Source organism: Acomys russatus, chromosome 1, assembly GCF_903995435.1.
Source record: "Acomys russatus chromosome 1, mAcoRus1.1, whole genome shotgun sequence".
Lineage (NCBI taxonomy): Eukaryota > Metazoa > Chordata > Mammalia > Rodentia > Muridae > Acomys > Acomys russatus.
The window spans coordinates 51065750-51093355 of NC_067137.1; the positions used below are offsets into that span (position 1 = coordinate 51065750).

General features: G+C 39.3%; 1 protein-coding gene across 1 annotated transcript in view; it reads left to right on the top strand.

Annotated features, from left to right (window-relative positions):
- Dgkb (diacylglycerol kinase beta) overlaps window positions 1–27606 on the top strand; it is a 696235-nt gene that overhangs the window by 201310 nt on the left and 467319 nt on the right. Inside the window, exons 10-12 of the mRNA XM_051145066.1 lie at window positions 16102–16219; window positions 18726–18814; window positions 18894–19010. Of these exons, the coding sequence (XP_051001023.1) occupies window positions 16102–16219; window positions 18726–18814; window positions 18894–19010 (324 nt within the window). The remainder of the gene's footprint in view (window positions 1–16101; window positions 16220–18725; window positions 18815–18893; window positions 19011–27606) is intronic.

A 27606-nucleotide genomic window follows, 5' to 3' on the forward strand; every position in this document is an offset into this window, starting at 1 on the left:
ACAGCTTTTTCAGTTTACCCCATGAAGTGCAGCTCTCAGCTGATTTATGTTAGAACCTCCCCTAAATACCACCTTCCTGGAAATTAACCTCAAAATTTCAAAGCTTTGGGAAGCTGTGGGATGTGTGAGGGGACATTGGTTGTCTGGAGTGGGCACTGGTCGCACAGTGGGACAGCATCTGCCTAGAGTGCCTTAGAGTACAAGTCTATCCTGATTCCACAAAAAGAAATCTGAGCAGAAGCAAGAACGTTGCTACTCTGAAGGCCAAGGAAGGAAACAGCTGAGAAGGAGACTTGGCCATATGTATTTTAAGGCAACAGTTTTTTGACAAGATATTTTTGTTTGAAGGTAATTGTTTAGCAATTCTTTAAATGTTATTTTATAGAAATACTTTGTAAAATTATAAACCATAGCATTGTTTGAATACAGAGCTATAAGAATTTAAATCAGGTTATTTTAAAAAGTAGGATACTTTGTTTTAGTGTGACGGTGAGTTTAACTAAGTAACAATCTTTTGATTTCACTGTCATGCAGTTAGTTATATGTAGCTTGTCTTATAACTGTATTTTAAGTGCTTGTGATTTGGGTGCAAAAGGATTATATGGGGTCTAACAGGAGAGATCAATTTGGTGTGTTTCCATAGTTATCGGGACTGTGTTCCCAATTACACCCACTAGATGGCAGGGCTACATTGTTTAATATGAAGAGAGCTATTTAAATACATACTTGGACATTTTTCAGTTGTTTAGAACAATTCTAAATAAAGAATTTCGCTTCTTTTACTTTGTTAAATAAACATATACTGCAACAATTAAATTCATTTTAATAAAATGGATAACTTTTGTAATATGTACTCACCATAGGCTGCATCTACTACTTAGAAATAGCTTCTTAGTCTAAGGCATGGCAAGTGTTTGAAAAATCAAGACCAATGCTAAAACAACTGAGTGATGAGAGCCATTGTTTTTAGGAATTGAGACTTATTTCCTTGCTGCAGGCAGTTAATGTGTTATCACTCAAGAAGAAGTCAATTTACAATACTCTACATCCCTCTCTAGCCCCACCCTAACTTTAGGCAATTAAATTGAAAATCTGAGTGCTTCATCTTGATGTTGGCCATTCATGTAAAGTCTGTTTTATTAAATTGTCCTATATATTCCTGTGTACTGTCATTTATGATCATGGAGAGTAGATTATAATTGACCACATGCTAAACGTCATAGTGTATTTATAAGTGACAGCAGTGTGCTAGCCAGATTACCCAGGCAAGCGTGGTACCTTAGGGTAGCACAATTCTAATGGGAATCATGAGACTGATTTCATTGCACTTTTATTATTTCTCTTCAATACATTATCAGGAGTGTCCCCATTTTCTTTTTTATTACTTATAATTTGTTCACATTGAGTCCCAATTATTATCTGCATGCTCTTATCTCCTCATTCCCACTCTCCCTCGCCCTTCTTTGCTGTTCTCCTCTGGTAGACCTCTGGTAGGGGAGGCCATTTTACCCTGCTGTCTGGCTACAGCTTATTAGCTCTCATCAAGATATCCTGCATCTCCTTCCTCTGTGTGCCAGCAAAGCCTTCTTGCTTAGGGGTAGTGGCCAAATCACAGGCATCAGAGTGCACATCAGAGGTTCAGCAGCTGTCCCCCAACCTACCCATGTGGAGAACTGGCAGTCCATCAGCTACATCTAAACAGGGGACCGTGGTTCTCTCCATGCATTATCGTTGATTGGGGTATCAGTTTGTGCAGGGCCCCCTGTGTCCAGGCCTTGATGGTCTCCTAGTGGAGTGCCTGTTCCCTGCTGGACTTTCCAAAACACACACACACACACACACACACACACACACACACACACACACACACAAACACACACACACACACAAACACACACACACGCGCGCGTGCGCGCACACACACACTCTTCCCTGAGCTCTGCTCAGAATCCAGCTTGAAGTCCAAGTGTATGTCTTGATTCCCCACTGGATGGAATCTGTTAGAGGAGATCTATTTTGTGCTAATATCCACTTATAAGTGAGTATATTTTTAAAAATGGGGTACAGAGCTAAACAGAATTCTCACCAGAGGAATATTAAATGGCTGAGAAACACCTAAAGAAATGCTCAATGCCCTTAGTCATCAGGGAAATGCAAATCAAAAGGACTCTGGGATTCAATCTTATACCTATTAGAATGGTTAAGATCAAACACACTATAGTGTGATGTGGAGAAAGGGGAACACCCCTCCATTGCTGGTGGGAGTGCAGACTTATACAACAACTGTGAAAACCAATCTGGTGCTTTCTCAGACAATTGGGAATAGTGCTACCTAAAAACCTAGCTATTTCACTCCTGAGTATATACTCAAATGATGCTCCACCATACAAGAGAACATTTGTGCAACTATGTTCATAGCAGATTTATTCGTAACAGCCAGAATCTGGAAACAACCTATGAGTCCCTCAACCTTAGAATGGATAAAGAAACTGTGGTACATTTGTCCAGTGAAATGCTATTCAGCTATTAAAAAAAAGGAAATCTTGAAGTTTGCAGGCAAATGGATGAAACTAGAAATGATAATCCTGAGTGAGGTAACCCAGACTCAGAAAGACGTGGATGGTCTTATGAGAGTCCCTATTTTCAAGAATGTATGCTTTGCTTCCAAAGCCAGAAAATGTCATTCCTCAGTCCCTTCTGCTTACTGAGTTACTAGACACTGGATCCCATTCATTTTCTTGTGCAAAAGTTTCTAGAGATTTCACAAAATTCAAAACAGACCAATCCGAAAAGGACAATGTACTGCAGTCTCACATACGTGAGGGGAAGTTAGGAGCTTTGTGAGTTTGATCATATTTTTTTTTTTTTTTTTTTTTAGAAAAACTGTGTATTTATTTATTTTTTTTTCTTTTTTTTTTTTCTAATTAATTTATTCTTGTTACATCTCAATGTTTATCCCATCCCTTGTATCCTCCCATTCCTCCCCCCCCCCCCATTTTCCCATTATTCCCCTCCCCTATGACTGTTCCTGAGGGGGATTACGTCCCCCTATATATTCTCATAGGGTATCAAGTCTCTTCTTGGCTACTTGCTGTCCTTCCTCTGAGTGCCACCAGGCCTCCCCCTCCAGGGGACATGGTCAAATGTGAGGCACCAGAGTATGTGAGAAAGTCGTATCACACTCTCCACTCAACTGTGGAGAATATTCTGACCATTGGCTAGATCTGGGAAGGGGTTTAAAGTTTACCTCCTGTATTGTCCTTGGCTGGTGCCTTAGTTTGAGCGGGACCCCTGGGCCCAAATCTGCCTATCATATTTTTCTACTTGTAGATTTCTAGGACCCTCTGTATCCTTTTATTTTGCTGTTCTCCCATGCGTCTCTCATTTAGAGTCCCAATAGGATGCCTTCCCCTCTGTCCCAGTTTCCTGGTAAGTGAAGGCTTTCGTGGGACATGCCCCTTGGGCTAGTATGCAGATATAAGTGAGTATATACCATTTGATTCTTTCTGCTTCTGGGTTAACTCACTCATTATGATCATTTCTAGCTCAATCCATTTATCCACAAATTTCGGGAATTCCTTGTTTTTAATAGCTGAGTAGTATTCCATAGTGTATATGTACCACAGTTTCTTTATCCACTCTTCTACTGAGGGACACTTAGGCTGTTTCCATGTTCTGGCTATTATGAATAAGGCTGCTATGAACATGGTTGAGCAAATTTTCTTGTTGTGTGCTGGAGCATCTTCTGGGTATATTCCAAGGAGTGGAATAGCTGGGTCTTGAGGAAGCCCTATTCCCATTTTTCTGAGATAGCACCAGATAGATTTCCAAAGTGGCTGTACTAGTTTGCATTCCCACCAGCAATGAAGGAGTGTTCCTCTCTCCCCACATCCTCGCCAGCATGTGGTGTCGCTTGAATTTTTGATCTTAGCCATTCTGATGGGTGTAAGATGGAATCTCAGAGTTGTTTTGATTTGCATTTCCCTGATGACTAAGGAGGTTGAGCATTTCTTTAAGTGTTTCTCAGCCATTTGATACTCCTCTGTTGAGAATTCTCTGTTTAGTTCCAAGCCCCATTTCTCAATTGGGTTATTCGGTTTGGTGGTGTTTAATTTCTTGAGTTCTTTATATATTTTGGATATTAGACCTTTGTCAGATGTAGGGTTGGTGAAGATTTTTTCCCAGTCTGTAGGCTGTCGCTTTGTTCTCTTGACAGTGTCTCCTGCCTTACAGAAGCTTCTCAGCCTCATGAGGTCCCATTTATTAATGGTTGACATTAAGGCCTGGGCCGTTGGTGTTCTGTTCAGGAAGTTGTCTCCTGTGCCAATATGTTCCAGGCTCTTTCCCACTTTTTCTTCTAAGTGAGTTAGTGTCTCTGGTTTTATGTTGAGATCTTTAATCCACTTGGATTTGAGTTTTGTGCAAGGTGACAAATATGGGTCCAGTTTCATTTTTTTACACATAGACCTCCAGTTAGACCAGCACCATTTGTTGAAGATGCTATCCTTTTTCCATTGAATGGATTTGGCTTCTTTGTCAAAAATCAAGTGACCATATGTGTGTGGATTCATATCTGGGTCTTCGATTCGATTCCACTGATCAACCAGCCTGTTGCTGTGCCAGTACCATGCTGTTTTAAGTACTATTGCTTTATAGTACAGTTTGAGATCAGGTATGGAGATTCCTCCGGAGCATCTTTTATTGTACAAGATTGTTTTAGCTATTCTGGGTTTTTTGTTTTTCCATATGAAGTTCAGAATTGAACTTTCAATGTCTTTAAAAAATTGTGTAGTTATTTTGATAGGGATTGCATTGAATCTGTAGATTGCTTTTGGTAGGATGGCCATTTTTACTATGTTAATTCTCCCGATCCATGAGCAAGGAAGATCACGCCATCTTCTCAGGTCATCTTCAATCTCTTTCTTCAGAGTTTTGAAATTTTTTTCATACAAGTCCTTCACTTGCTTAGTTAGGGTAACTCCTAGATATTTTATATTGCTTGTGGCTAATGTGAAGGGTGTGGTTTTCCTAATTTCTTCCTCTGTAAGCTTGTCATTTGTGTATAGGAAGGCTACAGACTTTTTTGAGTTAATTTTGTATCCAGCCAATTTGCTGAAGGTGTTTATCAGCTTTAGGAGTTCTCTGGTGGAGTTTTGAGGGTCACTTATGTACACTATCATATCATCTGCAAAGAGGGATAATTTGACTTCCTCCTTTCCCATTTGGATACCCTTGATCTCCTTTTGTTGTCTTATTGCTCTGGCTAGAACTTCGAGTACTATATTGAAGAGATATGGAGAGAGTGGGCAGCCTTGCCTTGTTCCCGATTTGAGAGGAATTTCCTTGAGTATCTCACCATTTACTTTGATTTTGGCTATTGGCTTGCTGTATATAGCCTTTATTATGTTGAGGAAAGTGCCTTGTATCCCCGATCTCTCTAAAACTTTAAACATGAATGGGTGTTGAATTTTATCAAATGCTTTCTCTGCATCCAAGGAGATAATCATGTGGTTTTTTATTTTCAGTTTGTTTATATGATGGATTACATTGATGGATTTCCGTATATTAAACCATCCCTGCATGCCTGGAATGAAGCCTACTTGGTCATGATGAATGATATCTTTGATGTGCTCCTGTATTCGTTTTGCAAGTATTTTATTTAGTATTTTTGCATCTATGTTCATAAGAGAAATTGGTCTGAAATTCTCTTTCTTTGTTGAGTCTTTGTGAGGTTTAGGTATCAATGAGACTATGGCCTCATAGAATGAATTTGGTAATTTTCCATCCATTTCTATCTTTTGGAGTAGCTTGAAGAGTATCGGTATTAGCTCGCCCTTAAAGGTCTGGTAGAATTCTGCACTGAAACCATCTGGCCCTGGGCTTTTTTTGGTTGGGAGACCATCGATGATTGCTTCTATTTCTGTAGGGGAAATGGGACTATTTAACTTGTTTATCTGTTCTTCACTCAACTTTGGCAAGTGAACTTGATCAAGAAAATCGTCCATTTCCCTTAGATTTTCAAATTTTGTGGCGTATATGCCTTCAAAGTAGGATCTTATGATTCTTTGAATTTCTTCAGTGTCTGTTGTTATGTCTCCCTTTTCATTTCTGATTTTGTTCATTTCAATACTGTCTCTCTGCCTTTTAGTTAGTTTGGCTAATGGTCTGTCTATCTTGTTGATTTTCTCAAAGAACCAGCTTTTGGTTTTGTTGATTCTTTGGACTGTTTTCTTAGTTTCTAATTTGTTAATTTCAGCCCTGAGTTTGATAATTTCCAGGCGTCTACTCCTCTTGGGTGTTTCTGCTTCTTTTTTTTCTAGGGCTTCCAGTTGTGTTGTTAAGATGCTTATGTGCGATGTTTCCAATTTCTTTTTAAAGGCACTTAGTGCTATGAATTTTCCTCTTAGCACTGCTTTCAATGTATCCCACAAATTTGGGTATGTTGTTTCTTCATTTTCATTGAATTTCAGAAACTCCTTGATTTCTTTCTTTATTTCTTCCCTGACCCAGGTGTCATTTAGCAGAGAGTTGTTTAGTTTCCACAAACGTGTAGGCTTTTTGTTATTTCTGTTGTTGTTGAATTGCAGCCTAAGAGCACGGTGATCTGATAGGATACAAGGTATTATTTCAATCCTCTTGTATCTGTTGAGGCTTGCTTTGGACCTACGATGTGTGATCAATTTTGGAGAAGGTTCCATGGGGTGCAGAGAAGAAGGTGTTATTCTTTTTGTTGGGTGAAAGGTTCTATAGATATCTGTTAGATCCATTTGACCCATTGCATTGGTTAATGATGTTTTTCTCGGCTTAGTTTCTGTTCAATGATTATCCTTCAGTGAGAGTGGGGTGTTGAAGTCTCCCACTATTATTGTGTGGGGATCGATTGTGGGTTTAGCTTTTGTAGGAGATCTTTTACATATGTGGGTGCCCTTGTATTGGGAGCATAGATGTTCAGAATTGTGATGTCATCTTGGTTGACTTACCTTGATGAGTATGAAGTGTCCTCCTCATCCCTTTTGATTAATTTGGTTGAAAGTCTATTTTGTTCGATACTAAAATGGCTACACCTGCTTGCTTCTTGTTGACCATTTGCTTGGAATATTTTTTTCCAACCTTTTACCCTGAGGTAATGCCCTTTCATTATGGGTGAGATGTGTTTCTTGGATGCAGAAGAATGTTGGGTCTTGTTATGTACCCATTCGGTTAGTCTGTGTCTTTTTATTGGAGAATTGAGGCCATTGATGTTGAGAGATATTAATGACAGTGACTGTTAAGAGTCTTAATTTTGATGTTGTTTCCAGTCGAGCGTTTGTGTAGTTGTGTTTTGCCATGGGATAGTTATCTATTTCCTGGGTAGTTTTGGTTGTAGCTTGACCCTTTGGGATGGAGTTTTCCTTCTAGTACCTTCTGTAAAGCTGGATTTGTGGATAGGTACTGTTTGAATTTGTTTTTGTCATGGAATATTTTGTTTTCTCCATCAATGGTTATTGATAATTTTGCTGGGTAAGTGTCTGGCCTGGCATCTGTGTTCTCTTAGGGTTTGCAGGATCTCTGTCCAGGCCCTTCTGGCTGTATGGTCTCTGCTGGAGAAGTCAGGTGTAATTCTGATAGGTTTACCATTAAATGTTATTTGGCCCTTTTCCCTTGCAGCTTTTAATATTTTTTCTTTGTCTGCATGTTTGTGTTTTGATTATTATGTGGCGGGCAGTTTTTCTTTTCTGGTCAATTCTATTTGGTGTCTGTAGGCCTCTTGTATGTTTATAGGCATCTCTTTCTTTAGATTGGGGAAAATTTTCTTCTATGATTTTGTTGAGATAGTTTCTGGGCCCTGGAGTCTGATGTCTTCTCTTTCTTCAATGCCTATTATCCGCAAATTTCTTCTTTCATGGTGTCCTTAATTTCTTGGATATGTTTTGTGTCAGGAGTTTTCCAGATTTGGCATTTTCTTTAATGGTTGATTCAATATCTGTGATTGTATCTTCTAGCCCTGAGATTCGTTCTTCCATCTCTTGGATTCTGTTAGAAAAGCTCACCTCTGTGTTGCTCGCCTTCTTCTCTGAGGTCTCACGTTCTCGTTTTTCTTCTGTCTGTGTGTTTATCATTGAAATCCATTTCATTTTCAGATCTTGAACTGATTTTTTGATTTCTTTCATCTGATTTTTTGTATATTCCTGAGTTCTTCCATTGCCTCTTTATAGGTCTTCAGAGCTTTGAACCGTTTTAGTATTTCTTCCATCTGGTTGTTTGCATTTTCCTGCAATTTTTCCAGTTCCACTCTATGTGCTTCTTTTATGTCTCTCACCTGTTTGTCTGCGTCTTCCTGCATTTGATTACGAATTTTATTTGTTTCCTCCATTATCATCCTCATTACTAAGGATTTGAGGTCATTTTCTTGTATTTCCGTTGTATTGAGTTCTCTGGTGGTTTTCTTTGGGATAGCTGGAAACTGGAGACGCCATGTTGTTTTGGGGTTTTTTGCGTATGCTTTTTCGTTGTCCTTTAGACATCTTGCCGTCTTTGTTTTTGTGGGTAGCTTCCAGAGTTGAATGGAGGGTGTCTGATGATAGATTCACTTGTTTTCTTACGATTTCCCTAGGCTGCGAGCTCAAAGCTTCACTGGTGTGGATGTTAGGAGGTTAGCCCTATTGTTCTGGTCTCTCACAGCCAGTGATCCTCAGTCCCTCTCTGCTGTGGATCCTGCAATTGTTCTGGGTCTCTGAATGAGCGTTGGGTCAGGCCAAGGTATCCACAGCCTTCTGTGTTCCCTGCCAAGTCCAGCCAGGAGCACTGGGACCGAACCACGGGCAGAACTCAGCTAGATTCTCAGGGCCAGAACCGTCTGCCAAGCTCAGCTAGGATTTTGGGCCCAAAATGCACACAGGGCCCAGCCAGAATTTTGGGCTGGGACTACGCACCAAGCTCCACTAGGGCCTTTTGGCCCAAAGTGCGTGCTGTGGTCAGTTATTGACTCAGGGCCCGAACTGACCACCAATCTCAGCCAGGAATTCTGGATTCAAACTGTACACTGTGTCCAACCAGAGTCTTAGAGCTGGTGGAACCGAGAGCTCTGTCCAGCCTGTGCCACAGCAGGAGAACTGCGGCTGCTCTGAGTTAGCGCCAGTGGTGGAACAAGTGCTCCGCCCGCACTGTGTCCCCGCAGGGGAGCTGCCGCTGAGCTGAGGTGGTGCCTAGGATGGAACCGAGCACGTCACCAAGCCTGCGCCACAGCAGGAGAACTGAGGCTGCTCTGAGTTAGCGCCAGTGGTGGGACAAGTGCTCCGCCCGCACTGTGTCCCCGCAGGGGAGCTGCCGCTGAGCTGAGGTGGTGCCTAGGATGGAACCGAGCAGGTCACCAAGCCTGCGCCACAGCAGGAGAACTGCGGCTGCTCTGAGTTAGCGCCAGTGGTGGGACAAGTGCTCCGCCCGGACTGTGTCCCCGCAGGGGAGCTGCCGCTGAGCTGAGGTGGTGCCTAGGATGGAACCGAGCACGTCACCAAGCCTGCGCCACAGCAGGAGAACTGTGGCTGCTCTGAGTTAGCGCCAGTGGTGGAACAAGTGCTCCGCCCGGACTGTGTCCCCGCAGGGGAGCTGCCGCTGAGCTGAGGTGGTGCCTAGGATGGAACCGAGCACGTCACCAAGCCTGCGCCACAGCAGGAGAACTGCGGCTGCTCTGAGTTAGCGCCTGTGGTGAAACCAAGTGCTCCGCCCAGACTGTGTCACCGCAGGGGAGCTGCCGCTGAGCTGAGGTAGTGCCTAGTGTGGAGCAGCGTGCTCAACTAAGCCTGCGCCACAGCAGGGGAGCTATGGCCACGCTGAGTTAGTGCCTCAGGCAGAATTGTTTGCTGGGCCGGGCCAATACCCGGGACTCTGGGGCCGAACTGTCCGCCGAGTCCAATCTGGGTCCAAAGGCTCCACGCGACCCAAATCCTGCCCCGAGTCCCCTCTCCCGCAGCAATTCCCACCAGCCACCACACCAATCGCCTCCACCGGAAGGCTATGAGCTGCAAACCTCAGCCGCCGCTGCTGGTGCCGCTGGTGCTGCCGCCTCTACCGCTGCCGCTCCGATCAGAGAAAAACCACGCTCCTCCCGTGTGCAGGGGCACGCAGGTCCTCCGCACCCTGGTCCCTCCGAACCGTGGAGCACTCCCGCTGCCGTGATGTTCGGACCTCGGTGTTCCTGGCTCAGAAATCTGTGCAATTCCCTGAATTGTTCACTGGAGCCTCCAAACGCGGTCCACACTGCTCGCCGCCATCTTGGATCCCCTCGAGTTTGATCATATTTTTGCCTGGAGTTATGCCTTCCCTTTTCAGGATTCATGTCATTGAATAATGTAGGTTTGTTTGCTTTTCTTTGTTTGTTTGTTTGTTTTCTGGTTTGCACTTTCACTTAAATCTTATATGACTCATCTTTATTAAAAAAATAAAAGTCATATCTCCCAAGGACATTGGTATGAAAGGCATGCTGGAAATGGTAAATAGCAATAATAAGCTTCACTTTCACTTTTTTTCACATCAAAGCTTAGAAAATAAAGTTCTTGTCAGTACATACAGAAGGAGAGGGCCCAGGTACACCCTGCTGTTTCAGAATATCATTCCTCTGAACTCCTGACAGATGCCCAAGCTCCCTGAGCAGGTCATAACGCTGCGAGCTGGGTAGATGAGCCTCCACAAGGATGCGGGCGCAGTGAGCACTGGCCTGAAGATTCTACCTGCATGTTAAACCTGTCTCTGACAGTGCTTGCAGTCAGACCTGACTGCCTGGTGTTACTGATTGCCCAGAAAGTCTTATTCTCCTTGTTCACTTTCCTTACAGCCTCACGAATACTGTATTTGGCTTTGTACTCCGAAGGCCCAGAAGCTATTTTAATACCAAAAATATTTAGGAGTCACTCATGGGCATAAGAATTGCCGATATTTGCAGGAAGCTCTCAGGTCCGTGACAGGAACATAGGACCATAGCTAATCTTTTAAAAGTATTGGCGAATAAAGTGTTTGCTTATAGCCACTGCTTTTTTAGAAACTATAAAATGACTACAAAAGGATATTAAATAATTTAGGTACATATGTTTTAAACATCTCATCGATGAGGTGATAAGGAAACAGTATCGTGGTGTTAGTATAAATGATTCAACAAAGTGGTGGTTAAATAAAACTTTCCTTAAAAAAAGAAATTGCCCAGCAGATTTGACCCAATCTAATCTGTCCCTGTTTTCTATGTTTGCTTGTTTTTTTTTGTTTGTTTGTTTGTTTGTTTTTAAGTTGTTAAGGTCTCACTCTGCAGCCAAGGCCTGACTCAAAGTTCAAAAGATTTTCTTATATCAGGCTCAAGTGCTAGATTTATAGGTATGAGACACAAGGCCTGTTATCACTCTAAGTTTTTCATCTTAAAAACAAAAAATATATTCAATTAGTTTTTAATCAGCCTTGGGAAACTGAGAAAGGAATATAGTGTCTATGAACACTAGAACAACGGGACAAACAGCTAAATATCTGGGCTAACAGGAAAAGCAGTGCAGGGGCAGAGAACACCCTCAAGTTGATGGTGACCCTAATGCCCATTAGCTAATGAGGTTATAGTGTGATAGGTAGTTAATCTCTCTAGAAAAATGAAAAGAAGCAACATTGAACATATCTATCCTTTGTTGACCCTTTAAAATTTAAATTCTTTTCTTCAGATGTGGAAAACGATGTTTCAATTGGGAAATCTTCAGTCTTGAATATTCATTAACATTAAAAGATCTTCCTTATATTGTCATAAAATAGCACTATAAGCACCTAAACAGTTGTCTTGCTACAAATAAGAAACATTAGCTTCTTTTAAAAATTATTTAGTTTTAACTAGGCATGGTGGCACAGACCTTTAGTATCAGCACTGAGGAGGCAGAGTGAGACAGTCAGTGAGTTTTAGCCCAGCTTGTTCTACAAAAAGAATCGCAGGTCAGCAAGGACTGTACACTGAGAACAGGCTCTATTCTCTGGGAAATATGGAGGGGAAAAAAAAACCCAAAACTTTGGAAAACTTTAGGATAAGCAACCAAATAACAAAATAACAACAAGACTAAGGGATTGTTCTTGTTGTTGTTTGTTTCTGTATATCTGTCTGGTTTTTAGAGAGCTAAAAAAGTATGCTGATAGCTCTTTCTTATTGTGGACTTCTCCGGGCACCTAAAAACAGTATTTCCCATCACAGGCCCAGAGCAGTGCTGCTTGTGGTGTAGAGAAGGGGAAAGGTCAATATTTGATGAAATAAGTTACAGTAGACCCAGAAGCATTCTTTCAATTTGTTAGGTTGAAAGTTTTGGATGTTATAGAAGTGAGCCCTATGATGGTAGTAATATTTGCTGTTTGTATGACACTGGTATTTATGAGCTAAATTAGCTCAGGTATTGTATAATGAGACCTCACACTATGGCCCGAGAAAGGAAAGTGGGCGCCTTCGTTTTAATAGAGAGTAGAAGGAAAAATGAGAGAGCATCTTTACATTTTCACACTAGGCCAGGACTCAGACCTTCCCAATTCTGTGCTCATTCCCTTAAAATAATATGAATTCCTTTCTTGATAATAAATATTTATTTGTTATAAAAAACATTAATAGGAACATGATCTGCTGATAGAATGACACTGATTCTCTCTCTTCTACCAAGTTTACAATCTAAATAAGACAAGACAAGACATGAAAATCCAGAGAGTCAGGCTGCAATTTGCACCAGTGAGAAGGAGTTGGCTCTTGGTTTCCATTTCTTCTATGAAAGAAACCACATACATATTTCATCTTTGGCGTATATGGGCAGTGCATCAGGCGAAGAGCTATAAAGCTATTTAATTTTTTTTTTTTTTTGTAAAGCGTTTTATGCACGGGTAATGGATTTGTACATCCCTTACAGCCTGTAACATGCTAAGTGTTCTGATTGACAGAACACCCACGTCTAGGCTTGTTTATTTTTTGATAAGGAAAATGCCAGCTAACTTCGTCCATATGTGCTCTCCAACAGGATGAGGCTTATTCACATGGAATGGACAATCACTTAAAATGAAATGACAAGGATTACAAAAACAGCGATACATGTGAAATTAGAACATTTCCCTTTATCCTTTTACTTGAAAATCTCTTAAAGCAACACAAGGCTATGTTGAAAGATTATCAAAACTCAACAATTTCATGTTAATACTTTTATATCAAGATGTTTAATTCTTTTAACATGATGAAAGTAAAAATTATGGATCACAAAATATAGCAAAGTTAAACGTGCATTACTCTATTTAGACTGTAGAGCTACTAAAATTATTATGATACATGCAGACTAGTACTTGACTCAAATAATTACAAAGCTTTTTTTTATTGTGGAGGTAAATATTTGAAGCTCAGTCTCCTTCTGCAGTTTCCTTCCTAATCGTCTGCAATCTCTCATAACTGCTCAAGTTGAGACCTTACCAGTCTCTTATCCAAAGGACAAATTTGCATGTTGCTAAGAAATTGAAAAAGGTCTGAGATTAATCAAGTGTTAAAGGCAAGGAATCAGCTCCTTAAGCTCCCTGAGTATCAGAGACTCTATGGGCCAGAGACATTTGGCATATTACTAACAGCAAAGCAAGCAATAGACCTTTCACAGCTCAGCATGTTTGTTTTTCTCCTGGTAGTCTAAGCACATGAAAGAACATGAGCCAAGTAAATGCAGCACTCAACATCAGAGCCTGGTACCCTTGGCTTGAGAAAGCAGGTTTGTCTGTAGGACAGAACTCTGTGTCGCTTGTTTTCAATAGCATGGCTACCATATACGCCTGTCCTGATATCCTCTGGATAGAGTTACATCTCTGTTGTGCAAGTCTTTTAACAATCAATATGATTGAAATGGCTACTTGGGACAAAAACAAGACAGTGTTTCTTCCTTCAAAACTTGCAAAAATTCAGGGGGCCATTGACAAGTACCTCCCAGGAAGCATTTTCATTAATGTTTCATCTTAGGATGCAAATTTGACATTTCTAATTCTAATGTGAGAATTAGTTACTATGGATTCATGGATAATATAAATCAGTGTCCTGGCTCTCATTGTGGTAAAATAGAGAGTGGCTAGAAGCATTATTATTAATATTTCATTAGTAGTAAAAATAATATGATCTGAGCTTGGGTTATCCTTCTATACTTCCCCAACACATAATACATACCCATATATTATTTGGTGAAGGCATTGTAAGAAATATATATTTTTTCTAATTTGAAAAGTTATGAATTATATCAGTGTTTATAGAATATCCATTAATAATTTTGAAAGTCAGTTTCACACAAAAATGGAGAATGAGATATAAAGGGAATCCAATATTATGCAAAATAATGCCAACCAAAATGGCGTATGATAACATCTGGTAATGTTTTTCACCATTTAGTAAGAATTTAATTTTGTATCCAGCCAATTTGCTGAAGGTGTTTATCAGCTGTAGGAGTTCTCTGGTGGAATTTTGAGGGTCACTTATGTACACTATCATATCATCTGCAAATAGGGATAATTTGACTTCTTCCTGTCCCATTTGGATACCCTTGATCTCCTTTTGTTGTCTTATTGCTCTGGCTAGACCTTTGAGTACTATATTGAAGAGATATGGAGTGAGTGAGCAGCCTTGCCTTGTTCCCGATTTTAGAGGAATTTCCTTGAGTATCTCACCATATGACTTTCTCATGTACTCTGGTGCCTCACATTTGACCATGTCCCCTGGAGGGGGAGACCTGCTGGCACTCAGAGGAAGGATAGCAGGTTACCAAGAAGAGACTTGATACCCTATGAGCACATACAGGGGGAGGTAATCCCCCTCAGGAACAGTCATAGGGGAGGGGAATAATGGGAAAATGGGGGGGGGGGAGAGAAGAATGGGAGGATACAAGGGATGGGATAACCATTGAGATGTAACAAGAATAAATTAATAAAAAATTAAAAAAATTTAAACATAGAGTAGGATCCTATAAATTTGTAATTTTATTTTTTAATTTATTTAATCTTTATTTTTTCATTGATTATGTATTTAATCACTTTACAGCCTGATTGCAATCCCCTTCCTCTTTCTCCTCTCAGTCCTACCATCACACTCCTATGCCCGATTCCCCCCTCCCCTTAGAAGGAGAGGCACCACCATGGATACCAACCCATCCTGACACACCAAATCACAACAGGACTAAATGCATCCTCTTTTGCTGAGACCAGACAAAGCAGCCCATCTATGAAAAAGGGATCAAAATCTTGAGCAATTCAGGTGTGATATACACAATTAGAGAAGCTTTTAAAATATCATGTAGGTTGAAGCATGTAGGTAAGAAGCAATAGAGCACCTTTTTTTTTTTTTTTTTTTTACTAAACTGTGAATATAAACCCAAGATTTTACTGTGACACATGACTACAGTAATTATTATAAACATGATAATTCAGTTTTTATATTTTATCATCTTTAATTATAGATAAAAATCATTGTTTTTATAAGGCAGCTAAACAATTGATCATATAACTATGTCCTTGTCATCTTCATCAGAATTATTATTTAATGCAGAATATGTTGTTAGAAATCTTATTAAGTGTCTGCACATGAAGTCGTAGGATCACCGTGTCTGACTTCCAACCATCACTTGTGTAGTTACACCACATTTTTCTGTCTTAAAAACCTAACCTCATACTGAATTCTGCTTTTCCCAACATAAAGCCAGGGCTAAAGTCTTTACAAGTTTCCTAAGTCTTCCTTTCTCTCTTTTTATTTGTTCGTTATGGAATTGTGCTAAGCATCAGTTACCTCAAGGAGAACAACAAACGCCCTTGTGTTCAGGGAGAGTTAGTTCTGTTTGGCAGATCACTGTGGTGTTGGGGAGGGGGAGTTGCTGGTGAGCTGTTGACATTAGACCAAGATGCCCACAGGGCGCTACAGCATCTCAGATTCCTTGGGGCATCTCACTGGGCTAGAGCACGTGAGCTGTTCTGAAGTCTCTGTGATGATCTTGTAGTGTAGAGAGTCAGATGAGGGAACAGATTGTCTTCAGACACATCGGTCCAGCCTGAGCTTTATTGGCACTTACAGCCTCTACTGTTTATTTCATTAAGCGAAATCTGTTTCTCTCACGTCCTGTGCAGAACGTGAAGGATGACGGACAGCATGTGTGGCGACTCAAGCACTTTAACAAGCCTGCCTACTGCAATCTCTGCCTGAACATGCTGATTGGCGTGGGGAAGCAGGGCCTCTGCTGCTCCTGTGAGTTCACTGGCTCTGCCAGATGTCATCACCTTGCTTGAGGGAAACCTAAGCTTCTGTAATCGTCCTGTTTGTGTGACATACCCCAGGCCGTGATGGTTACAACGTACACTTCCCTGCAGCTTCTCGATGTTCAGGCCGCTGGCAAATTTCCTTTCAAAGGGAGCTAATAACTCTTTCTAAATCCTTAGACATTTCTTTCTACTGTAGTTTAATTTTTTATTGTATTTGTGTTTCTTTCATCTCCTAGGAGTATCTAAACATCTTTCACTGGTTTATCTTACTACTATCCACTTATATTTTATGTTTCCTTCTTAAGTTAACCACTTTATTTGTAATTAGCTTTTCCGGGTAAGAGTATTCCTTCAAATCTTAAAAGAAAGAAAGACTTGGATCAGTTGAAAAAATAATTTAGCTCAAATTAAGAAAAAAAATACAGCTCCAGCTCTTGCACTTTTTACTGAGAGTGTGTGTGTGTGTGTGTGTGTGTGTTACCATGTGTGTGACTGTGCATGGATGTGTGTTGATGTGGAGGTCCAAGGTTGATTTTGAGTGACGTCCTCCGTTACTTCCATCTTCCATTCTGACTCACATTCTCTCAGTGACTCACATCTCCACTAGTCTGCCTAGCCCTAGTGCCCCCAGGAGAGTCTCTAGCTCTTGTACTAGGATCACAGATGGTCATTTTTAAAACAAGTTCCTGTGATCTGAACTATAGTCTTCCTGTGGCAGGTACTTTCCCTGCTAAAAAATCTCCCCTATCCCTCCGTAACATTATTTTTACTTAAAGACAAATTTTCATATGGATATAAATATTGGAATATAAGCATTATAATGTGTGTTCATTTTGATAATTTCAGTTCCCTTGTCTTGCAAAATTCAGTTTATTCTATTAAATCTGCATTACCAGTCAGAGTGTGTGAGTGTGTGTGTGTGTGTGTGTGTGTTAGTTAATTTATAAAATTGTCTAGTATTGTTTTAATCTATGGCATCATTACCTGAAAATAAAGTTGATATTCTCTGATGCAGGGATAAAGTTCTCCACTGATCCAACAATTCAGCCACATCTCCTTCTGCTGTGTAATCTGCTTTGGAATTTTGTTTTTCTAGGTATATTATTTGACATTAAGAACTACCCTCAATGTCATAGGTGTATATACTTTATAAATCACTAGAATCTTTTTAAACTTACATAAGATTTGTCAAATATCACATAAGGGGAACATTTCTGGTGCCCACTTTGGAGGATCCAAATATACTGGAACATTCTCCATTTGAAACACACAAACAAACAAACAAAAACAAAACCTGTTTCAGAACTTCTATAGCTTTTTAGGGAAGTGAAGATTTTCAGGCAGATTTAAATGACTAAAACAAAATAACATTCAAGGAAGGTAAGTGGTGTTGTAGAAAAAGACAGGCTTTTCCCATTTATAAAATTGTCATTAGTAGAATACTCATGAGTTCTACTACAAAATAAAAGGAAAGGTATGTGTTCTTCCTGACCATTGCCAGAAGATTTCACAGACAGGGTGTTTTTGGGTTTTGTTATAAAACGCTATGTGCATTATATTAGTTTCATCAATATTTCAAGAAGTAGATTTTTAAGATGTTGATCTGCTTGCTTTTTAAAAATTCTTCTACATATTAATGAATCCTGTGTTATTGCTATGGAGCCATTCTTCTCCTTGTACAGGTACCTGCATGTGATCCTTCTAATATTTAGAATGAAACCAGAAGATGTAAAGTTGCACCCCACCCCCAATGTATATGGTTTTGCTTTATGGAACAGATTACATACATGCACACATTCATACATACATACATACATACATGCAGACAGACATCTATACATTTGTTGGCACTTATGTATAGATATGTGATTTCATATAAATACCAATTTTTGCTTCCTGGTACCGGATGTTGCTGAGGGAAGGAGGTTGTTTTGTAGAAATGGTGTCATGATGGAAAATGGAGGATGAACTTCCCAGAAGGCCTGGCATGGGTGATGAAATCTACTCTCTAGAAATAGAACAATCTGCCAGTTTAAGTTTAGATAAGTCAATAGACAACACAGTGTAAGCACATAGGCATTTACTCCTGTGCCTGCCAGCTGCTCTCATGCCTATACTTTGTGATATATAGATCTCTTCCCTCTAGCAAATGACACGAAGCCATTTGGCAGCCATCAATTTGTCTTTAATATTTTTGTCATCTGGGAATTATTGTGAAAAATTTCAGCAAAGACTGATTTAATTAAGCATTTCCTGCTATGCCATGATCGAGGAGCCTTGGTTTCTCATATGCATACTATTTCCTGTACTAATTGGCCTTTTGTATTCCATGATAAAAACAGCAGACTTGGACTTTTTTTCTTGATGTGGCTGATTGGATTGATTAGGGAACAGTGGATGTGAAATGAGGTTCTGTTAATGTCATTCTTCCCTTGTAAAATTGCAATCAGGACCAGGGTCAGCTCTGAATCTGTGTACCTGTTTTCTTTCAGTCTGCAAGTACACGGTCCATGAGCGCTGTGTGGCCAGAGCCCCTCCCTCCTGCATCAAGACTTATGTGAAGTCGAAGAAGAACACAGATGTAAGTTTGGCAACATAGGCTTTCTAGTTGGGTCATCATGGGTACCTCCTCTTACCAAGCTATTATTCTTCTGTTCTAGGTCATGCACCATTATTGGGTGGAAGGCAACTGCCCAACGAAGTGTGATAAGTGCCACAAAACTGTGAAATGTTACCAGGGCCTGACTGGACTGCACTGTGTTTGGTGTCAGATCACAGTGAGTAAAATATGACAGCATTTCTCTGGAAAGGTTTCAAAGTTGGAATAAATCAGCTAAAATCTTACAGGCTTTTTATTTCAGCTGGCTGAGGATCAGATTTGTCCTCCCAGAACTCACAGTCTTAGAGATGACACATGCACATGGTTTTCACTCAAGGTTCCAATGAACTCTAGACATTCCTAGGAAAGCAATCAGAAACTACAAAGGAAAGTTGCCAGAGAAAAGAGGTTCTTTTCTATTTGGATATTGTTGATTCTCATGACACATCCATTCTCATCACGCGCATGTTCCTTTCCTCCAGGTCTGTTATAAACTGGGACACAAGAGGTTTTGATATTGTAATAATTAAGGAAGAAGCACATGGGCTCTTCATGAGAAGCTTTAGGATATCAGCAGGTTGACTGTCAAGCCGCTTTCAAATAACTTTGGAATAAAAACAGTTATTAGATGGCGCTACTATATTTGTTAAATTCCTGAAGTGTAACATAAACAAGCATTTCTTCTTTTGGGGTGTTTATTAGACTGCAGAGGTGTTGTATTGTCCTTCTTGTTTGTTGTTTCCCACAGAATAGCATATTCGTCCTTAGGTTCTTAGCATTTAAAAATTTATTTACTTATTCACTTACATAGTAGTCATAGCCTCCTCCCTCTCTCCTCCCAGCCCCACCCTCCCTTCCCTCACCCCCACCCCTATTCTTCAGAAAAGGGGAGTCCCACTACCCACATCAAGTCACATCAGGAGTTCATCTTTTTTCTCTATGGCCTGGAAAGGCAGTCCCATCACGGGGTGGGAGTGGTTGAAAAGTAGGCAACAGAGTCCATGCCAGAGACTACCTTACTAGTCGACCCACAATGGCTTCATCTATGTAGAGGACCTATGTCCAGTCCTGGCATAGTCCTTGGGTGGTTCTTAAGACTCCACAAGTCCCTTTGGGCCCTGGTTAGTTGGCTCTGTTGGGCTTTTTGTAGAATTCTTGTCATTGTCCTTCCCCAACCTTTTATATTAGATATCCTATGCTTTGCCCAGTGTTTGGCTGTGAGTTTTAGCATTTGTTTCGAACTGCTGCTGAGTGCAAACTCTCAGCGGACTGCTCTGATAGGTTCCTGTTTGCAAGCATAGCAGAGTATCATTAGTAGTGTCATGGGTTGGCTCTCTCCCATGGAGTGGGTCTTGGGTTGTGCTAGACATTGGATAGACATTCTCTCAATCTCTGCTTTATTTGCTCTGTCTTTATCCTGGCACATTTTGTAGCCAGGGTAAGTTTTGGATCAAAGTGTTTGTGGGTGCATTGGTGTTCTCCTCCCTCCACTAGGAGTCTTGTCTAGTTAGAGTGTTTCCTTTTCAGTCTCCATGGCCCCCTCATATCCTCCCAGAGGCTTATTCTGAATTAGGTCTCCAACTTGTCACAGAGATGCTTCCACCCACAGTTTCTCTTCTTTCTACAGGCCTTCTGTCCTCCTGCCCCCATTCTCCCAATGTCTGACCCCCCACCCCTTTCTCTCTTTGCATTCCCTCTCCTACCTTGTTCCCGCTTTTCAACCACAACTTCTGTCTCTTAGCATTCTTTTGTCAGAATAAACAGCAGAGGGCACTGTCCAAACCTAGAGGTTAAACAGTGTTCTTTAATCAATCATCCATTCCCTCTCCCTCTCCCTCTCTCTTTTTGAAAATGTGAAAAAGCAAGTTATTTTACATTTCAAACCGAACATACATTCTTTGCTCATTTTAAACTATTATTCAGCAAAGTTACATTTGCAATTTTGAAGTTTTCTCAGTTATGAAAGAGTTCAATTTTTGAAGTACTTAGTTATTATAATAAAATGTCTAGCAATGACTTAAATTATTCCCATGAATTGCAAATGAATATCAATGCTCAGTTTACAAAGACCACAACAAATCCATTTTTAAAACCAATTTTGTATTTTAAAATTTTATTTGGGGACCTAAACAATTTAAAAAACCCTCTAACTTTTCTTCTATATCTTGTAGAAGCCCAGTCTCATGCCCCACATTATTCTACTGGGCATATCTTAATTTTACCATAGGCTGAGATTAGAAAACATCAGAATTCCTTTTTCATTTTTATAAAATTTAAGAGCAATATCTTGAATATATTATTTTATCATTACTTCATTTTCTATTTCTTTAAAAATAATCAATATTTATGAGTACAGATTCAGTTTGAAAGTTAGGGCTAGCTCTCTACACCAGAGCTTTTTGGGTGGTTGAAAGTTTTCTGTTTAATTCCTATCCTCCTTCCACTTTGTCCCCATTAGTCTGTCTCTGAGTAATTTCAAAATATTAATTTACTGCAATAGTAGGAACACCTTTATTAATTTATTAATTTTGAAGCTATCTGATAGAATATGTTCACCTGAAAATATTTTAAATTCATAACTTTTCTTAAGCTATTCCATGAAAAATTCAGCCTAAGACTGATCCCTTGATTAACAGTATCTAATGTGACAGATCTCTGAAGAACTAAATGTCGTCTCTACACTCTGGAAGCTGGATGAGCACAGAGATGCCGTTCTGTCTCCAAAGTGCTTTCTAGGTGGCCACCTGAGAGGATTCCATGAGAAACTGCTTAAACAGAGGATCAGAGGAGGGAGCAACATTCCTCCAAAAAGCTATTAAGTACTTTGTATGACTTAAAAATCATAACTTGAGGAAACCAGATTATTAAACAGTCTATGTCACTTACAAGCTGTGCCATTGTGTCCATGTGTTACATTAGTTTAGGACAACATTCTACATTGTGAAATGGAGTTGAATATATCTGTTTTATAGGGTTATCATAAGGATTAAATGGGTAAAATGTCACTAAATGTGTTTATAAGTAGAGCATATACATATTAAATGATTGGTATATGTCAACTCAGTGGGCAATAGGTAAAATTTGACACAACTGCATCATGCAAACCCTAGTGTCCATGGGGCACTCCATGAGTGGTAGTCATGATATTTCTGGAAGCATTTATAACTGGAAACTGCTCAGACTTTAAAGACCTTAGGAAACGATATGGCTTCAAGCATCACTAACTTTTATGTCAAGGTTGTAGACCTGCATTCTCAAGAGCAACTGCTCAACTCTTACCCTGTGACTTATGGGAGCTGGTCTTAGCATGCCATTCCCAGTTACTGTGATAGGTAGAAGGCGGCAGCCTTTCCTCGTCTTTCATTTTCATCTTCTTCATAGAGCCCAATGCTAAGCCCTCACATTTCTTCCTTAAAATATCTCTCCCAGATCTGAGATTTTGACTTAACATTCCCAACCTTAGTACAAGCTCTTAGCACCTCCCGACTAGATTACACTAAGACTCTCTTGGCTTATTTCCCTGACAGAAGGTACTTCTCCTATAATGTAGGCCGCCATACCAACACCAGAAAAATCTTTTGAAAATACTAATTTGTTATAATACACCCACTTCATCAATCTATAATAATTCCATGGCAGTAAATGCATCTTCCTCGCTGCTTTCTTCACTTTAAAATTGAGTTCCATGAAGTTCAGACGAAAGTTGGAAGCACACCACCTTCTTGCAGCCTCCTTCCTCACTACCCTTTTAGATATGGGTGTCTTCTGAGGAACCCCTGGGAGGCCATGTTTAATACCCACATCTTATTTAAAGCTTCCCATTCTTGGACTGTACTAATTTTAAATACTTCCTAGGAAACAACCTCAGCTCTGTATTTCTCTTGATATTTTCTTTGAGGTTAGTATCTTCTTCAGATTTCTAAAAATTGATTTCTAAAGAAAAGACTGGGTTATTCTCCAGTGCTTCATTTCTGCGTGCCATCAGTGCTGTGGTTCTGTTTGTCTCCAGTGGTACAGGCTGATGGCACACATGTTCTCCTTAATCATCTAGAGTTCCTGGGAGATGTCCTCAAAACCTAATGTGACAGATCTCTAAAGAACTAAATGTCATCTTTACGCTCTTGGAATTAGGAGAGCTTAGGGGTGTGGGGATGTCTGTAATGAGCTTTCCAAGAGGCCACCTGACTGGATTCCATGAGGAACTGCTTGAACAGAAAATTCATTATAACAACAAATATTCAAGTCCTTTTATTGTCAAATATTAATTTTCAAATGTTCATCTTCTTTAAACTTTATTCCAAAAATATCTTGTAATGCTCAAGTTGCATCAGACTGGTTACTAAATCTTAAAACATCAATGATAAAATTCCATTTCTGCACTTTCAGCCAGTGAAATGTATCTTGATGCAGTATAAAAACCTACCATCTTTTAGATAGAGAGCTAAGTTCTAAGAAGGACGTTGTATCTCTTTTGTTAAGTTTGACAAGGAAAGTCGGTAAAACTCCCATGAAAGAACAGTGAAAATGTCTGTCTATTGCGTAAGCAACTATTTTTTGTGCTGTCAACATCAGTCCTTTGAGCCAGAAAAATGCTCACCTTGGATATTTTTCTCTTTCTTCCTTATGTCCAGGTGCTATTGAGACCCCACTGCCAAGCTTGTTCAGAACCGCTGAGTGCTTCTTTGGCTTGGCATTCACTCTGTGTGCTGAGTTGCTCCTAGTTGAAAAAAATGACACCTTGTCAGGCAGGAATCACAAGGGTGTGAGGTTAATACAACTCTTTGAGATTACTAAGAGAATGTTTATCTTATGCATCTGAATTACCAACTTCTTATCTAATAAAGATTTACTTTTAATGAAAAAATTAAGCTCTTAACAGTGACGTTTAAGTTTTTCAAGCCATAGATAGTTTATTCTTTAGCAAATACCATCATTAAAGAAGAACCCTAAATTTGTAAAATATTTGTTTCATGGGAAAGTGTTAACTAACAAATATATTTCTTCAAATTAGGCCATTGAGATTTTATTCATGTGAATGATCAATTTCTCTTCTTTATGGGTCTCTAGATCCTAATGAATATTTTTCCTATTTTTTTCCCTCTATTCATTTCTCTCATTAGCTCAATACCACATAATAACACACACACACACACACACACACACACACACACACACACACACACACACACACACACATACACACATCCTTTTTCATCCAAACTTGAGCAGATTTTTCTAATAAACATAGAGCTGGCTCTAAATTAGGTGCTACTGTGAGCTGTCAAATTCAGAAATTATTTCCAAGTGTTTAATTCAAGTCCAGAAAAACTGGTTCATATTATTTGATTTTCCTAGATACACATCCGTATCTGTTACCCTGAATTAAAGTGTCTGCATATATTAAAAAATAAGCTTTATTTTTCTATGTATCATCTTTTAAAAATATACAAAGATGGCTATGGACAACATTTTCAAAATGACTTTTCAAAGATGGGAACTATTCCTCTTAGAAATTCTGCTCAAGAGGCAGAATGCATCTGTGATCTGCTTCATGCATTACTTCAAGAAAGACTTCTGTTTCTCCATTTTTGCTTACTTAGGGCCCTGTGTCCTTGAAGACAGTTGATAACCCTGGGCATTTTGATGACACTGGGTCTTTTCCATACATTCTGTCCCATGGAAATAACATGGCAGCAAGTTGTCCTAATCTGATTTTATGGCTATCACACATAGCCACAAATGAGGTAGTGTTTAATGACAAGGGATTTGTTTCCCACGTTCGGGAGGTTAAGGACTTTCAGTCAGGGGTCTTTTCATATTAAAGCTTCTTGATGAATCATAACTTGGTAGATGACATTATATGTCAAGACAAATAAATGCTTGTGTTTGGCTCTATTCTGCTTCATTTTAAGGTTGCTAATTCTGTCATGCACTCCTCTTACACTGCCATCTAGCTCAAATTTGATCCCCAAGGCTCCATCTCAAAATACTATCTACATTTAAATTTAGGGGTTGTTCCCACACATGGAATGTAAAAAGTGTATTTAAGATACAGTGCCAATGTATCTTGCTGTTGTAGTGATAGGTATTGACAGCTTTCCCTTTGTGATTTGTTGTTGAAGAGACACATACACATCTATTAGTAAACACAATGTTATTAGTAACCTAAATGAAACCCATTTTGTTGGTTTTAATTTTATCATACAGTTTTTGTTTTGTTGATACCTGCATTTTTAACAGTCTGTTTTTGTTTGGAGAATCTTAGGTTTACAACAAACACAATACAATCATTCATTTATGTTAGATAGTCTCGGCTTTCCGCTCCTTCTTATTTTTTTCTATTAGTTTCTGTTTTGTTTTTGTTTTTTGGTCAGTACATTTCTAGGCAATGGGGTGCATCAATGATATTTGTTTGTAAAAAAGGTCAGTATGATTACCATGTTGCCCACAGCTTTGACCTTTTCTTCCATAAACATTATCATGCAGTGGACAGCCACTAGGATATGCTTTCCAGTTGTCTGCTTGTAGTTCTCATAAGAGTATGGTATTCTAGTACATAATTAGTTAACTCAGTGTTCTTTCTTAAGACAAGTTCCTCTTAATATGTGTTCCTATTTTACTGATGGAAGATACTGACATTGTAGACCCTGATACGTGCTAATGATTCTTTAACATTCCCCATGTTGCACAGAAAACTCAGAGATATATGGCATTGTAGCAGTTAAACTTCAAAATATTATACTGAGGTTAATTAGGTCTATAAAAACAGCATTTCATGATAATCTAGGCTCTTCACTTATTCTAGTCTCTTGGTCAATAAATATTTTTAATTCTTAGTTTTTTCCATTTGGGCCTAAATATAAAAACATGTCACTTATTTTACTTATTGTTTACATTGGAAATACATCAGATGCAGGCTCAGGAAGTTGAGACTTAATGCTATCTGTGAGTTGTGCTTGCTTGAGGCTGCATGCTCCTGCATTACCTGAATGTGTGTCATTTTAGAATGTTCCAGAGATTAGGACTCCAAGGCACTCTCAGTATGCACACACGAGGATAGCCTTAACAGAACCGTATGCGCCTCTGCATCCTCAGTTTTAAGGGAGTTGCACAATATCAAAGAGTAAAAGTTTCATCTGTTAGCCACAATCCAGAGAAGCCTTAAGATACAGTATCTGCCTTCAGCTTTCATTGTGTCACTGTGTTCATTTTCTATAGCTCCTAGAACAAAATACCATAAGCTAGATAATTTAAGACCACATAAATTTATCCTCCTAAAATCCAGGAGAGAAAAAGCCCAACATACCAATGTCAGCAAGACCATAAGACTTTGGAAGAATCTGGGGACAAATCTTTTGGGTTTTTTTTGTTTTGTTTTGTTTTTTTACTATACTGTGGTAATTTCTAGAAATCTTTGGTGCTGCTACCTTTTTAAAGACAGGATTCTCATGTCAGCCTGGCTTGTCTCTTGGGGACTTCCTTCTGTGTCAGTATCTCCTTGTCCAGGTTTCCTTGTCTTTACAAAGCTTCCAGTGTATGGTCCAGACACATCCCTCACAATTATTTCCTTGCTTGAGTATATTAACATAGGCTCTGTTTCCCAAAATGGTTCACGTTCATTGGTATCAAGAGTTAAGATTTTGACTTTTACATATTATGTGGAGGGGACCACATTCACTTCACTCCTGACAGCCTGCTGCCTACGGATCCAGCTATCCAGGACCATATGTATTTTATGGTTCAATAAACTAATAATATATTTTGGAGTTATTTTAAGCAACTTACATTTTTATTGCCCAGTCAGAAAGTACATTTAGTTAGCCCTATTGTAAACAAGCATTCAGCTGCTTCTTCATCTTTAATGCCTCTTCTCTCTTGGAAAATATTAGCAGTGCCTAAAAGGAAGCTTAAACCTCCTTTATATAGAGAAGTTTATGTGCTAGTGCGAGAAGGAGATGCTAATTGTAGATGGATGTGAAAATATATTTTATTTCCTGTAATACAGCCTAATGGGCACCAATTACAGGACAAATGCTTGAACTCCAAGGCAGAGCCTCAACACGAAAAATGTTTTAGAGAATATGGACAACAGACATCTTCTTTCAGTGTAGGTCCATCAACACTAAATTAACAGAGTCTAAGCGCTCTGGCTAATTGACTGCTTGTAGAAGGGAGTAAGTACAGCTGAGGTGGAAGGAGCAGCCTTTTGAAATGAGTGCCCAAATTAAAAATATGTGGTGATATTATTTTTAATTAACAGCACACATTATAGTATTAAAACATATAATTTTCATGAAGCATGAATATTTTTCACTAAATGGATCAAGTAGTGAAGGGAGAATTTTCTGAATATCTTTGAGCAGGAGTTATTTTCATCAAGTCTTTTGACTGATAAAACCATCTGTTTGGCTTAAAAACATCATTTTTAATATATTTTGTTACACATACATTTTAATTTAAACTTGTGAACAGGGATGATAAAAATATCAGCTACAGTTCATACATATTGTAAAATAAATATTACATTTTATGATTACATGTTACCTTAATGTCTGGCTAATAAATACAATATAAAGGTACATTTTTATAATCATAATCATCTTCTTTTATTTATATCCTGCTCCTACTGAGATGAATCTCAGGTTACATTTACATATTGAATTACAAAGTTAAAACTAATGATGGGATCAATTATGCCCCATACTGAGCTGTGCACTTTGGAATGACTTTGAGAAAACAGGAGGGTCAAAAAAAAGAAAAAAAAAAAGCATCAA